Source organism: Leucoraja erinacea, chromosome 26 (genome assembly GCF_028641065.1).
Source record: "Leucoraja erinacea ecotype New England chromosome 26, Leri_hhj_1, whole genome shotgun sequence".
NCBI lineage: Eukaryota > Metazoa > Chordata > Chondrichthyes > Rajiformes > Rajidae > Leucoraja > Leucoraja erinaceus.
Genome location: NC_073402.1, coordinates 28,655,585 through 28,670,875, shown reverse-complemented (window position 1 = coordinate 28,670,875; position 15,291 = coordinate 28,655,585). Strand labels below are relative to the sequence as shown.

Below are 15,291 nucleotides of genomic sequence, written 5' to 3'. Positions count from 1 at the left end.
CCCCCCCCCGCAAACGCCGTTGGGGAAACAGACCATAGAGGGAGTACAGAGAAGGTTCAACAGACTGATTCCTGGGATGTCAGGACTTTCAAATGAAGAAAGACTGGATAGACTTGGCTTGTACTCGCTAGATTTTAGAAGATTGAGGGGGGATCTTATAGAAACTTACAAAATTCTTAAGGGGTTGGACAGGCTAGATGCAGGAAGATTGTTCCAGATGTTGGGGAAGTCCAGAACAGGGGGTCACAGTTTAAGGATAAGGGGGAAATCCTTTATGACCGAGATGAGAAAAACATTTTTCACACAGAGAGTGGTGAATCTCTGGAATTATCTGCCACAGAAGGTAGTTGAGGCCAGTTCATTGGCTATATTTAAGAGGGAGTTAGATGTGGCCCTTGTGGCTAAAGGGATCAGGGGGTATGGAGAGAAGGCAGGTACAGGATACAGAGTTGGATGATCATCCTTGATCATATTGAATGGTGGTGCAGGCTCGAAGGGCCGAATGGCCTACTACTGCACTTAATTTCTATGTTTCCCTCTCCTCACCCCTCTCCCTCCTTCCCTCTTTACCCCACCCCCTTCCTCTCTCCTCCACCCGCCCCCCTTCCCTCCTACCCCTCTCCTACTCCCTCCTCCCTCTCACTCCTCCCCTCTCTCTCCCTCTCTCTCCCCCTCCCCCCCTTCCTTCTTCCTCTCCCTCCCCATCTCCCCCTCCCCCACATCTCTCTCCCCATCCCCCTCTCTCACTCCCTACCCCGCTCTCCTTTACCTCCCAAATCTGTCATGTTTCCTCCTCCTCCCTCTCCCCTCCCTCCCCTCTTCTCAACCCCCCCCCTGTGAGTTTGGGGGGTGGTTAATTTGAGTGTGATGCCGCAGCCCCTCTCCCCTCCCCCCCCCCCCCCCCCCCCCCCCCCCCCGCAAACGCTGTTGGGGAAACAGACCCAACGGGTCTACACTTGGTCTAGTTAATATATAAAACTCAAACCCATCCGTCCGCCTGCAGTACGGATCCCTTCCTGCCTTTCGATTCGTGCCTGCCGTGCGATGTCACAATGCCCGATGCTCGCGGAAGTCCAATCGGAATGGATCCATTTGCATGTACGGCTTCCGGCCGCGTTTCTTCCTTTGATGCTCCGCAACTCCGAAACCGGACGCAGAATCGCCGACGTCTTTTCCATTTCGGTAGAGATTTCGCTTTTTCTTAGTACACTTTTTTATCAATTCCTTCAACCCCTTCCCCCCCCCCCCCCCCCCCCACAATATTTCAAAAAGAAACCGGCTTCTCACCCATAGAAGCAGCACCAGCCCATGGTGAATGTTCCATCGTGTGATGTCACAATGCCCAATGCTCAAATACATTGTTGCCATAGAGAACGCTCAGTGATTATTCAAATTATTCACTAACTGTCATTCTGATTTTGCTTGTGAAGTGAAAAGTCCTGAATTGCATTTGTCTGATGCAGGAAGATTGTTCCAGATGTTGGGGAAGTCCAGGACACGCGGGACACAGTTTAAGGATAAAGGGGAAATCCTTTAGTACTGAGATGAGGAAAAAATTTTTCACACAGATAGTGGTGAGTCTCTGGAACTCTCTGCCACAGAAGGTAGTTGAGGCCAGTTCATTGGCTATATTTAAGAGGGAGTTAGATGTTGGCCTTGTGGCTAAAGGGATCAGGGGGTATGGAGAGAAGGCAGGTACAGGATACTGAGTTGGATGATCAGCCGTGATCATATTGAATGGAGAATGGTGCAGGCTCGAATGGCCTACTACTGCACTTAATTTCTATTTTCTATGTTGTCCCTCTCCTCTCCCCCTCTCCCACCCCATCTCTCTCATCCCCCACCCCCCTTCCCTCTCTACCACCACCCCCCTTCCCTAGCTACTACCACCACCCCCTTCCCCTCTTCTACCACCTCCTGCTACCCCCTCCCTCCCTCCCCACTCTTACTCCCCACTTCTCTCCCACTCTCTCCTCCCCCTCTCCCATCCTCCTCCCCCTCCCTCTCTCCTCCCCCTCTGTCCCCCCCCTTCCCTCTCTACCCCCTCCCCCCTACCCCTCTCTCCCCCCACCCCTTCCCCTTTCCCGCTCCCCCCCTCGTCCATCCCCTCCCCGTCCCCTACTCCCTCCCCCCTCTCCTTCTTTCCCCCCCCCTCTTTCCCCCACCCCTTCTCGCCATCCTCCCCCTCCCCCCCCCCCCAAAGCTCTCTCCCCATCCCTCACCCCCTACCCCGCTCTCCTTTCCCTCCCAAATCTATTCCGTTTCCTCCCTCTCCCTCCTCTCCTCCCTCCCCTTCTCCCCCCCCCCCCCCCCCCCCCCCCCCCGCAAACGCCGTTGGGGAAACAGACCATAGAGGGAGTACAGAGAAGGTTCAACAGACTGATTCCTGGGATGTCAGGACTTTCAAATGAAGAAAGACTGGATAGACTTGGCTTGTACTCGCTAGATTTTAGAAGATTGAGGGGGGATCTTATAGAAACTTACAAAATTCTTAAGGGGTTGGACAGGCTAGATGCAGGAAGATTGTTCCAGATGTTGGGGAAGTCCAGAACAGGGGGTCACAGTTTAAGGATAAGGGGGAAATCCTTTATGACCGAGATGAGGAAAAACATTTTTCACACAGAGAGTGGTGAATCTCTGGAATTCACTGCCACAGAAGGTAGTTGAGGCCAGTTCATTGGCTATATTTAAGAGGGAGTTAGATGTGTCCCTTGTGGCTAAAGGGATCAGGGGGTATGGAGAGAAGGCAGGTACAGGATACAGAGTTGGATGATCATCCTTGATCATATTGAATGGTGGTGCAGGCTCGAAGGGCCGAATGGCCTACTACTGCACTTAATTTCTATGTTTCCCTCTCCTCACCCCTCTCCCTCTCCTCACCCCTCTCCCTCACCCCCCTTCCCTCTTTACCCCACCCCTTCCCTCTCTCCTCTCTCCACCCAACCCCCCCTTCCTCCTACCCCTCTCCTCCTCCCCCTCACTCCCCTCTTTCCCCGTCTCTCCCCCCCCCCCCCCCTCCCCCTCCCCCCTCCCTCTCTCCGCCCCCCCCCCCCCCGGCCCCCCCACCTACCCTTCCCCCTCCTTGCTCCTCCCCTCCACCCACCTCCCCATCTAACTCCTCCCCCACCTACACCCCTCTCCCCCTCCCTCCCCCCCCACATCTCTCTCCCCATCCCCCTCTCACCCCCTACCCCGCTCTCCTTTCCCTCCCTAATCTGTCATGTTTCCTCCTCCTCCCTCCCTCCCCCTCTTCTCACCCACCACCCCCCACCTGTGAGTTTGGGGGGTGGTTAATTTGAGTGTGATGCCGCAGCCCCTACTCCCCCCCCCCCCCCCCCCCCCCCCCCCCCGCAAACGCTGTTGGGGAAACAGACCCAACGGGTCTGCACTTGGTCTAGTATATCTATAAAACTCTGGGGCTATCCGTCCGGCTGCCGTCCGGATCCCTTTCTGCCTTTTGATTCGTGCCCGATACTCGCAGATGTCCAATCAGAATGGCCGATGCTCACAGATGTCCAATCGGAATGGATCCATTTCTTTTCCATTTCGGTAGAGATTTCGCTTTTCTTTCTAAGTACCCGCTCCTCATTACATTTCGTCGTGTTGAAGTACACGTTCTTAATCCAATCCTTCTCCCCCCCACCCCCTAGTATTTTAAAAATAAACTGCCTTCTCCATTTACATGTCAGCTTCCAGCACACTTCGAAACAAAGTTGCAAGACAGGAACACTCTGAACTTTTCACTGCTGCAGCAGGCAGGGAGGTGCCATTGGATTTTTTTTTAATCCACTGCTGAGGGAGGCAGGGCAGTGCTGGAATCTTACTTTTGGGAACGGCTTCAGTTCCATTCGAGGAGGGTGGATGGTGGAATATTGGGTTGGGGGATCACACCATTGGGGGAGCAGACCCAACGGGTCTGCACTTGGTCTAGTTTTAATATAAAATCGCATACGTAAGCCTACAAGTAACAAAAATGTGTAGATCACCTATGAAAAGTACATAGTTACAATACCACTTGTTTTAGTGACTGAAATGAAAAAAAAAGTAATTTAACTAGATCCTGGAAAACCAATAACCATTGGCGAAAAACCAGTCCAGGCATTAAATGTTCGGCTTCTACCCCATCCTAACTTAGTTATGTGTGTGTGTGTGTATTGTCTGTGCGTGAGGTATTGTTCACCGCGTCTCCCCGGGGAGAGAGGGGCGGAGCCGGGGCTGTGTGCGTGCAGCACGGCGACTGGAGGGACGGGAGCGCTACCCCAGGACCGTAAGGAAACGACCCACCCCCCCCCCCTCTCCATTCCCCCCTCACACCCCCCTCCCCGTCTACCCCTTTCTTCCCCCTCCACGCCTCTACTCTCTCCACCCGTCTCACCCCCCTCCACCCGGGGTAGATGTACCCGAGCCGTGTAGATCAAAGATCTTAGAGCTCTATTGGTTTAAGGCCGGCCCTGCACAATTGGCTCAAACGTCAACCATTCCTTCTCCCCAGAGATGCTGCCTGTCCCTCTGAGTTACTCCAGCCCTTTGTGTCGATCTTCGGTTTAAACCAAAGATGCACCTCTAGTATGTTTGGTTTAAATCAGCATCTGCAGTTCCTTCTTGCACAAGATCTTTACTTGCGGGTGCTTTCCCTTCAGTTGATCGGAAATGCGCAATTTGGTTTGCACAAGGCGGGTTTATATAGGTACTGGGGGTTACACAAAAAAAAGCTGGAGAAACTCAGCGGGTGCAGCAGCATCTATGGAGCGAAGGAAATAGGCAACGTTTCGGGCCGAAACCCTTCTTCAGGTACTGCTTTGTTTTGTGAGTCATTAGAGAAAATGGAACCTGTGGACAAGCAGAAACAGTTGAGGGCCGCTTTGGTGAATAGGCTCAGCGAGGGCGTCATTGGTGATCTAGCGGATGCAATGCAGGAGGCAGAAGTGATAAACAAATCTGAATATGAAGATATTCGTCAAGAAAATAAAACAACCATAAACAAGGCTAGATGTCTTATTGGTATTGTATGGGGAAAGGGATCTCGCGCCATTGAAAAACTAATTCAGAGTCTGAATAAGACAGATCCAGAGCTGTGCTACCATCTGAACATTTCCTCGAAGGAAAACAAACGTGTCCCAACCGCTCCACCAGCACCAGTGATAGAAGAATGGAATACTCCGCGTCCAGAGCCACCCACTCCACCAGTGGTCCTCAGTCCTGGTGACTGGACGACTCCGTCTCCACAGTGGCAGAATAATGAGCTTTCTCAGATGGCGGGCAGGCCAGCAGTGGGATCGGGGTGGGCCGTGCCGCAGGATCTATACGGCGGAATAATCCCCACCAAACCCACCGTCACCCATGGAGCTGCCGCACAGTCATGCCGGCAGTTTGTTAAGACAAATGTCTCCATTCAGCCGCTATTCAGCATGGGCACATCTGTACAAGGAGGAAAGACACCCCGGCGGGCAGCAGAGCAGAAAGAGTCCGGCAAGGGGAAGCCGGTGGGCCGCGGAGCCCCAAAGCAGAAGAGAGCCGGGGTCCGGGGTCCTAAAGAAGAAAGCCGGGGTCCTAAAGAAGAAAGCCTGGAGTCCCAAAGAAGAAAGCTGGAGTCCTAAAGAAGAAAGCTGGAGTCCTAAAGAAGAAAGCTGGAGTCCTAAAGAAGAAAGCTGGAGTCCTAAAGAAGAAAGCTGGAGTCCTAAAGAAAGCTGGAGTCCTAAAGAAGAAAGCTGGAGTCCTAAAGAAGAAAGCTGGAGTCCTAAAGAAGAAAGCTGGAGTCCTAAAGAAAGCTGGAGTCCTAAAGAAGAACGCTGGAGTCCTAAAGAAGAAAGCTGGAGTCCTAAAGAAAGCTGGAGTCCTAAAGAAGAACGCTGGAGTCCTAAAGAAGAACGCTGGAGTCCTAAAGAAAGCTGGAGTCCTAAAGAAAGCTGGAGTCCTAAAGAAAGCTGGAGTCCTAAAGAAGAACGCTGGAGTCCTAAAGAAGAAAGCTGGAGTCCTAAAGAAGAACGCTGGAGTCCTAAAGAAGAAAGCTGGAGTCCTAAAGAAGAAAGCTGGAGTCCTAAAGAAAGCTGGAGTCCTAAAGAAGAAAGCTGGAGTCCTAAAGAAAGCTGGAGTCCTAAAGAAGAACGCTGGAGTCCTAAAGAAAGCTGGAGTCCTAAAGAAGAACGCTGGAGTCCTAAAGAAAGCTGGAGTCCTAAAGAAGAACGCTGGAGTCCTAAAGAAAGCTGGAGTCCTAAAGAAGAAAGCCGGGGCCCCAAAGCAGAGGGAAGCCGGTGGGTCGCGGGGCAAGGGGAAGCCGCGGGGCAGCGCTGCCGTCCGCAAGGCAGGAGCCTGGAAGGCCTCCGGCCGCCGCCTGTAACTAGAAGCCGCGGAGCCCGGCCCCCGCCCCCCTGCTCGCCCCACGACCACCGGAGAGCAGGGAGTCGAGCAAGGGCCGGCAGTGCGCGCCGGAGTCTTGCCTTCCTTCCGCGCTTTGGAGGTAGGCTGCATCTGCATCTACATCGACGGGGGCTACGGCTGGAAGCCTGGGGGCTCGCGTGGATCTGATCTGGGGGCTCGCGTGGATCTGATCTGGGGGGCTCGCGTGGATCTGATCTGGGGGGCTCGCGTGGATCTGATCTGGGGGGCTCGCGTGGATCGGGCTCGCGTGGATCGTGCTCGCGTGGATTTGATCTGGGTGCTCGCGTGGATCTGATCTAGGGGCTCGCGTGGATCGGGCGTCAGAACGCGCGAACGGACGAGCTCGACTTTGAAAATGGCGCCAAAACCCTGCGGCCCGCAAACCCCGCCACAGTGGACTATTTCTATACACGTCCTACTTCATCGAGAGATTGTGCTTGGGTATAGTTTACTGAACTGTATGCAAAAAAAATAAAAAAAATTCGCCGTACCTTTGAAAATAAAGAACCTTTAATTTGCATTGTGTGGAATCATTTGGAAGAAAGCGCAACACCCGGTAGGAGCTGCCAAAGGTGTAGGGCTCAACGATAAAGTCGGATGACAGGCCAGCATGAGGAAGCTCACTTTAAGATGATTGACTTTAGAATCGACCCGAAGCGTCACCTATAGCAAAGATCTTAGAGCAGATCTTTGGTAAGGACCAAGGATCCTATAGGGGGTTGCACGAAAGGTCACTGGGGGACGGAGCCGCTAAATCCATCTGGAGGACATCCGTCACTTCCAGTATATGTTATTAATGCAAGAAACGCGTTCTTTCCTACCTGTTAAAAACCGCCAAAATGGTGAATTTTTGCGCTGAAAAAAATTGTGGGAGTCGGGGTAAGTGTGAGAGACATGTACCCAACTTTAGAATTCCAAACGTGAAGCGAAATTAAGGTAAAGAGCTAAAGAAGGGACTACAGCAGCTAAAGTGCTTGGTAAACATTGAAAATATTGGGAATTATCGCGTTTGCTCACTGCATTTCATCAAGTAAGGCATTATTTGTGTTTTTTTCTTGATTCCTTTGGTATCTAAAAAATCTCAGAAGTGATAAATCTGGCTGTAAATTTTTCTTCAGATGCGTTTTCATTTTGTATGTAAAAACCCACGAGAACCATGGGCGATTAAAAAAAATTACAGCCAGATTTATCACTTCTGAAACTTTTTAGATGCCAAAGGAATTTAAAAAATAAACCCACAAATAATGCCTTAGTTGATGAAAGGCAGTGAGCAAACGGCCAATGTTCGCCAAGCACTCTGGCTGTTGTTGTCCCTTCAGCTCTTGTTTCTATCTACCGTCATTTCACCTCACTTTTGGAATTCTGAAGTAGGCTAAATGTCTCTCACGCTTATCCCGATTTCCATAATTATTTACAGCGCAAAAATTGACAATTTCAGCGGGTTTTAACGGACCCGCTACGCTGGGAACAATGGTAAGTGCTTAGTTCCCATAGAAGTTCATCGTGTGTAATCCATTTGGAGTAGCGTTGCAACAGTACGGGTCATGGGTCGTGACCCGACTGCCGTGAAACCTCCCTATAGCAAGATAGATCACGCAACGAAAAATATGTAGTATGGTCATGGGCAGATTCAAAGATACTAGAGGTAGATTCGTGCCCCTTCGGCCCTATTTCTGTAACCGGCTTCTGTCTCGGCACCAATACAGGCACGTGCCGTGAGTAATTACTCAGTGTAGGCAGTCAGTCGGCTTAAAAAGAAAACTTAAACCGCGTATGCACAGATTGTTCTCTCAATAAAAATAAAAATAAAGACTAACAATTCATTTTGCCCAAGGCTTCCAAGTCTCCTTTATTCTGAATTGCTGAATGGGTGGGTGGGGGGGTGAAGGGTGATGGCAGGTGGAGAGATAGTGGGAAAAATGGGAGCACACTGGGACAAGTTGAATCAGTTGTCATCTTATTGAATGACATTTGTTCAAGGGACCAATTGGGGGGGAAGAGTTCCTTTCACAGCGTGTGGAGAGTCAGTGCCAAGGGTAAAGTTGCGGGGAGAGCAGGAGTGTTGAAAAGGAGGGGGTCGGGGATAATGCCAGTAACTCGCTCAATCCCCGCTGCTGCGGAATTCCAGACGCGGAGCCACCGCATTGTAGCCGGGGATAGAAGCAGCTCGGGTGGCTACAAGCGGCCGCCGGGACCCGACAGCAGAACTGGCCGCCACTTCAGTGGCTTCTGCCGGCCCGCTCACCTCTGGCAGTCCTCTCCCTCTGAACACCTCTCACCTGCCTCTCGCCAACTTCCCTCTTCCCGCTTCTCGCAAATCCTTAAATTCCCACAGCCGAGTAACCTCAATCGTGCTGTCGGAATTGAAGGATTTGCGGGAAGCGGTTGACATGAATGAGGCCAGCGAGCGGCAGTAGAGTTTTTTTTAGACGGAGAGCTGCCAGAGGTGAGCGGGGGCCCGGCAGAAGACACTGAGGTGGCGGCAGGTTCCCCTGTCCGGCCCGGCGGCCGCTCACAGCCACCCGAGCTGCTTCCCTCCCCGGCCTCAATGCGGTGGCTCCGTGCAAGGAGCGTCGCAAGCGGCATGATCCCGATCCCCTCCTTCACAACGCTCCTGCCCTCCCCGCAACTTTACCCCGGGCCAGACTCCCCAAACGCTGTGAAAGGAACTCCCCACCCCGGGAAATACGTTATTTAAAAACATAGAGCACCAAGAAAAGTACTTACCACATTATTGGTACACAAACTCCATTCTTCTCTCTTTGATCCTAAGATACTCTTCAGATAATGGCAATCCATATTTGAAAAACCCGCCAAGAAACTAGCGCTGCGCATGCACAGTAGGCTGCTGTGCCTGTGCAGTACAACAAAGGCAGAATTTCAACTGTCTACAGCTCCCCTTGAAATTGACAGCTGGAAGCACACTGACGGCACGTGGGCTGCACAGACCTTCGCGTGTTGCAAGTGCTGCGGTTGAAAGGCCCGGAGAATTATGCCTACCTAACAGATCAATCTCTTAGATAGGCATAATTCTCCCGTGCCTTTACTATTTATATTTAGTAATTACCATTTTATAATTTTAGTCAGGGTAGGCAGTGCCTACCTTGCCTACCCTGGCAGCACATGCCTAGCACCAAAGATCTCATAGGATACTAGTGCGGAGACGGAAGCCGGTTACGGAAACATCCTCGTAAAAATAAAAGTTATTTGGTAAAAATCTTCTCATTTTCAGAATTTTAATTTATTAACACAAACTGTTCACCCGCAACGTCAAGTCGGGTCGAGTTACGGAAATAGATGGAAAAAAAGACCCACATACCACTCCGTTGCGTACTACACGTCAGCCCATTGCATTTAGCAGGAGTGGTCTATCTTGCTCCGCTATAGGATCTTTGGTAAGAACAACCTGAAATTAGAGTCATTCCTGCCTCCTCCCCTCCTTAGCTCTCCCTCAGCCACCTGGCTCCACTTCTTCCTTTCTTCTTCCAGATGGCCAGGTCTGGATTGTCTCCACAGCCATTTGTTTGATACATATGGTACCACTGGCATAAAAATAATACTGATAAAAGCTGGGCTGTAAATGTGCAAAATTAAAACAAAGCGCAAAAATCTACTTCTGATTATAAATATTTTGTAAACTTGATAAAAATAGTTTTAAATGGAGATGTCATCTTTGCATAGGTACATTAATGGGATCAGATTGTAGATGCAATGGTTTGAAATGACATGCATGATATTAAATGACATGGCTTGGAGCGCACAGTGGTGCAGCGGTAGAGTTGCTGCCTTGAGCGCCAGAGATCCGTGTTCGATCCTGACTACGGGTGCTGTCTGTACGGAGTTTGCACATTCTCCCCATGGCTGCGTGGGTTTTCCCCGAGTGCTCCGGTTTCTTCCCACACTCCAAGACGTACAAGTTTATACATTAATTAGCTTCTGTAAATTGTCCCTCGTGTGCAGGATAGTGTTAGTGTATGGGGATTGTTGGTCGACGCAGACTCGGTGGGCCGAAGGGCATGATTCTCTTGAAAGTGGCAACCTGCAGAAAATCTACAGGCAAATCTACATTTATTTCTTTCAACTAACTCCCTGCTCAGATTGCAAGACGGTCTGACAGCAGTTTTGTATTCATGCAAGTCCAAGGATGGTGCAGTCATAACTTTGCCTTTCAAATACCTTTATAATACCACTTGTTAGCTTCAAGTCTGCCTAGGTTTTAGTTTAGTTTAAGATTAGAAACAGGCCCTCGGCCCACTGAGTCAGCGCCGACCAGTGATCCCTGCACACTAACACTATCCTACACCCACTAGCGACAATTTACAATTATACCAAGCCAATTAGACTACAAACCTGCTCGAAACATTCATAAGCACGTAGAATGTACGTAGCGGGTACGTCGGAGCTCGGGGATGTCTCTTAGCGGCTCGTAACGCTAACGGTAGGTACTCGGGAAACGCGGTAAGCTCGGGAAGACTCGTGAAGATTTTTCAACATGTTGAAAAATGTCCACGAGAGCCCCGAGTACTGACGAACGGCCACTACCGTAAATCTCCGAGTTCGAATCGGGGCAAACTTGGGAGAACTCTTGAATGAACTCGTACAGTGGGACAGGGCTATAACTCAGCAGGTCAGGCAGCATCTCTGGAGAACGTGGATTAGTCTCGTTTTGGGTCAGGGTCCTTCAGACCCAATACAGTAACAACATTATTACTGCTTTATAATGGGACAGTGAGCTGGATGGATTTTTGGTTCTGAAGACTGACAAAATAACCAAAGGTTTACTGTTCGTTAACAATTTTTAAGGGGTAATTAATTGTCTTTTGGATTAATTCTGTGCAAGTTAATAAAAGTGGAGGACCATTCATTCGCTGCACAGCTGCCAGCTTTCAACAAGACAATTAATTCTATTTCCAACAAACCTTGCCTTTCAAACATCCATCCCATTCCTTCAGATATGCTATGCTGCTCTCCCATCCTTTCCCCCGTTACATTTGTGTGGTCTTCTAGCTATTAATTCTTAAGTTTAGCTTAATTTACTCTTAAACCCCTTCATAATTTTGGCTTAATTGTTGATTCAAATTTAGTCGAGTCGGGCTTGTAAATTACTGCAAGAGGTTCTAATATTAAAACTGGGTTTTTATGCAGGAAATGGGCCATCTTCCCGAAAGCTCAAGAATTGCATTGGAAAGTAGTATATTAAGTACACCTTCCAGTTCGCAAAGGTTGCCACGTACAGTTTTGGTCTCCTAATCTGATTTATCACTTCTGAGACTTTTTAGATACCAAAGGAATCAAGAAAAAAAACACAAATAATGCCTTACTTGATGAAATGCAGTGAGCAAACGCGATAATTCCCAATATTTTCAATTCCGATATCTGCACAGCCAATGTTTACCAAGCACTTTAGCTGCTGTTGTCCCTTCAGCTCTCGCTTCTCTTTACCTTCATTTCGCTTCACATTTGGAATTCTAAAGTTGGGTACATGTCTCTCACATTTACCCCGACTTCCACAATTTTTTTCAGCGCACAAATTCAACATTTTGGCGGTTTTTAACAGGTAGGAAAGTACGCGCTTCTTGCATTAATAACATATACCAGAAGTGTCGATGTCCTCCAGATGGATTTAGCGGCTCCGTGCGTCAAGCCCTCTGACCCAGTGACCTTTCGTGCATATAGGATCCTTGGTCCTTACCCCGGCCCCCACCCTGACATCAGACTGAAAAAGGGTTTCGTCGAAACCTCGCTCCATAGATGCTGACTCACCCACTGAGTTTCTCCAGCATTTTTGTCTACCTTCCATTTTCCAGCAAGTGCAGTTCCTTCTTAAACTCTTGATACTGGAACTCGTTTCTCTTCCAATAATCGGAAATTGCGCAATTTTGATTTGTACTTACCCTGTGCAGTACAGAGTGATTGGTGATCCACTGAGAGAGGATGGAAGCTGCAAACAAGAAGCTGGAAAGGTTGAGGACCGGTTTGGTGGATGGCCTCAGCGAGGGCGTCATTGGTGATCTGATGGATAGAATGCTGGACGCAGACGTGATAAACAAATCTGAATGTGAAGAGATTCGTCAAGTAAATAAAACAACCAAAAACAAGGCAAGATGCCTGATTGATATTGTGTCTGGAAAGGGATCTCGCGCCATTGAAAAACTAATTCAGAGTCTGAATAATACAGATCCAGAGCTGTGCTACGATCTGGACATTTCCTCGAAGGAAAACAAACTGGAAGCCGCGGAGCCCGGCCCCCTGCTCGCCCCACGACCACCGGAGACGACGACGATAACCGGCGCGAGGAGCAAGGGCCGGTGTCCTCCCGTGGTTTGCAGGAGGGCTTCATGGACGGGGGTTGGAACCCCGAGTGTCGAACCCTGAGTCTCATGGTTATGGGGCAGCGGAAAGCCATGGGCTGGCCTAGTTTCATGGGTGAGAAGCCTGGGGCTTGGCTGGATCGGGCGCCGCTCTGAGTCTGAGTGGACGAACTCGCGTTTGAAAATGGCGCCAAAAACCCCCGCCACAGTAGACTCTTTCTATCGAAGATTATAGTGGATTTCTCTATAATCTTTGATTTCTATACACGTTCTACTTCATCGGGAACAAAGATCCTATAGCTAGCAAGCAAGCAAGCAAGATGGTCCACTCGACGAAAAAGACGTAGTACGGTAATGGGTAATTGAATTTGTATGGAATTATCCTAAACCCCATAGAATACTAGTGCGGAGACGGAAGCCGGTTACGGAAACATAGTAAAAAATCTTCTCATTTTCAGAATTTTAATTTATTAACTCAAACTGTTGATTACAATGCGGGTGGGGTCGGGTCACTGAAATGGATGGAATAAAAGGGTTCCGCTCCGTTGCGTACTACACGTCAGCCCATTGCATTTAGCAGGAGTGGTCTATCTTGCTCCGCTATAGGATCTTTGATCGGAAGATTGTGCTTGGGTTTAATTTACTGAACTGTATGCAAAAAAAAAAAGAATTTCACTGTACCTTTAATTTGCATTGTGTGGAATCATCTGGAAGAAAGCACAACATCCGGTAGGAGGTGCCAAAGGGATAGGGCTCAACTCTGGAACTCTCTGCCACAGAGGGTAGTTGAGGCCAGTTCATTGGCTATATTTAAGAGGGAGTTAGATGTGGTCCTTGTGGCTAAGGGGATTAGGGGGTATGGAGAGAAGGCAGGTACAGGATACCGAGTTGGATGATCAGCCATGATCATATTGAATGGCCTACTCCTGCACCTAATTTCTATGTTTCAACGATAAAGTCAGATGACAGACCAGCCTGGGAAAGCTCACTTTAGAATGATTGAGTTAAGAAGTCGGAGAGAGGAGGAGGCGAAGACTTGATCGAAAACGTCACAGATTTCTTCGCTCCATAGATGCTGCCTCACCCGCTGAGTTTCTCCAGCATTTTTATCTACCTTAGAATGATTGATGTCTCCTAATAATGCTACCTCTATTGCAACGCGTGTTGTGGGGTAAGAATAGAGAGGGAAGATGATTAGACGTTTGCCTTCCACCCCAGTGAGGAATCCGCTGTGGTGTATGTTTATGTTAACTTTTATGTAGTTGTGTGTCTTGTTGCTTCTTTTAGTATGGCAATCGGGTTTCACTGTACCTTAATTTGTACACACATGACAATAAACAGACCTTTGAAACCAAAGATCCTAGAGGACCAAGATAGACCACTCCTCGAAAAACGCGTAGTATGACGTGTGTGATCGTCGACGCCATTTTTCGAGGCATTTATGGGGCTTCCCCCACACTGTCATGGCGTCCTGGTCTAAATCTCACATCACTGCTCTGCTATCAAGTATTCTAATCGTAAATCTAAACATCCCAACCTGTCATTCTTTAGGTTCCCCAATAAAAAAGAAAGGTGAGAAAATATTTTTATTATTTTCAGTCGATATTCTGTCGTGAAAATGTTATTTTCTGTTCTCCCATCAACGGCCATTGGGAAACATTAGTCGGTACATTTGTCGGTACATTAGAAAGTTATTAGACTTATTTTTAATAGTTCTTTACTCACCACAATAATAAAGACAATTTTAACACTTCTGTACGTTTTTGGTTTTGTTTTGTAATGGATTAGTCTGCACAATATGGCCCGCGGACACATTAGTTCCAGTGACCAGGAGATTTTTCGAGTCCGAGAATGGGCGGCTGTTACCCATTATATTCCTCGAACATAGGGACATAGCAAACAACACTCACATACATACAAGACATCACAAGCAAAGATCACAAGCCCGCCGTGAAGAAGGGTGCAATCAAATATTATATAACTCTGCTCTATCATCTTTGGGTGCAATGGTGGGTCGGGGGGTTCGGTGGCTGCGGCCGCAATCAAAGATACATGTGGAGCTCTGCTCTATAATCTTTGGTCGGAATGGGACGGCTGCGCGTTATAATGTGCTATCGTTCCACTCTCCCTCTCCCCCTTCTCCCTCTCTCCCCCTTGTTGCTGTCCCCCTTCTCCCTGTCCCCCCCCTTTTCCCCTTTCCCCCTCTTCCCCCCCTCCCCCCTTCCCTCTCCCCCTTCTCCCTCTCTTCTCTCGATCTCTCTCTCCCCTCCTCTCGATCTCTCGCTCCCCTCTCTTCTCTCGATCTCTCTCTCTCTCCCCCTCTCTTCGCGATCTCCTTCCCTTCCCTCTCTCCCACCCTTCCATCTCTCCCTCCCTTACCTCTTCGTGAGAGTTGGCAGCTCTGCTATGCCTTGGGTCCAAAAGAGGGTAGATAGAAAATACTTAATTGTCTTTGTAAGAAGATTTTAAGCTCAATTGACATATTAGAGGCAAAACACATTTTCAATATACAGGTCTCTCCACACAACTGAAAACAATTGCATTTAAGTGATATATCATCCATTGTTCAGGCAAGTAGCACTAGGTTACAATAAACTTCCTG

General features: G+C 49.1%; 1 protein-coding gene across 1 annotated transcript; it reads left to right on the top strand.

Annotated features, from left to right (window-relative positions):
- Positions 1–4,682: 4,682 nt before the first annotated feature.
- Positions 4,683–5,600, top strand: LOC129709591 (uncharacterized). Its single transcript, XM_055656039.1, has one exon. It carries the CDS (start codon positions 4,824–4,826, stop codon positions 5,595–5,597), a length of 774 nt encoding a protein of 257 aa, XP_055512014.1. The 5' UTR covers positions 4,683–4,823; the 3' UTR covers positions 5,598–5,600.
- The last annotated feature ends 9,691 nt before the right edge of the window (positions 5,601–15,291 follow it).

Excerpts from the sequence above, each read along its gene's own strand:
- LOC129709591 (XM_055656039.1), top strand. The coding sequence starts at position 4,824 with ATGGAACCTGTGGACAAGCAGAAACAGTTGAGGGCCGCTTTGGTGAAT.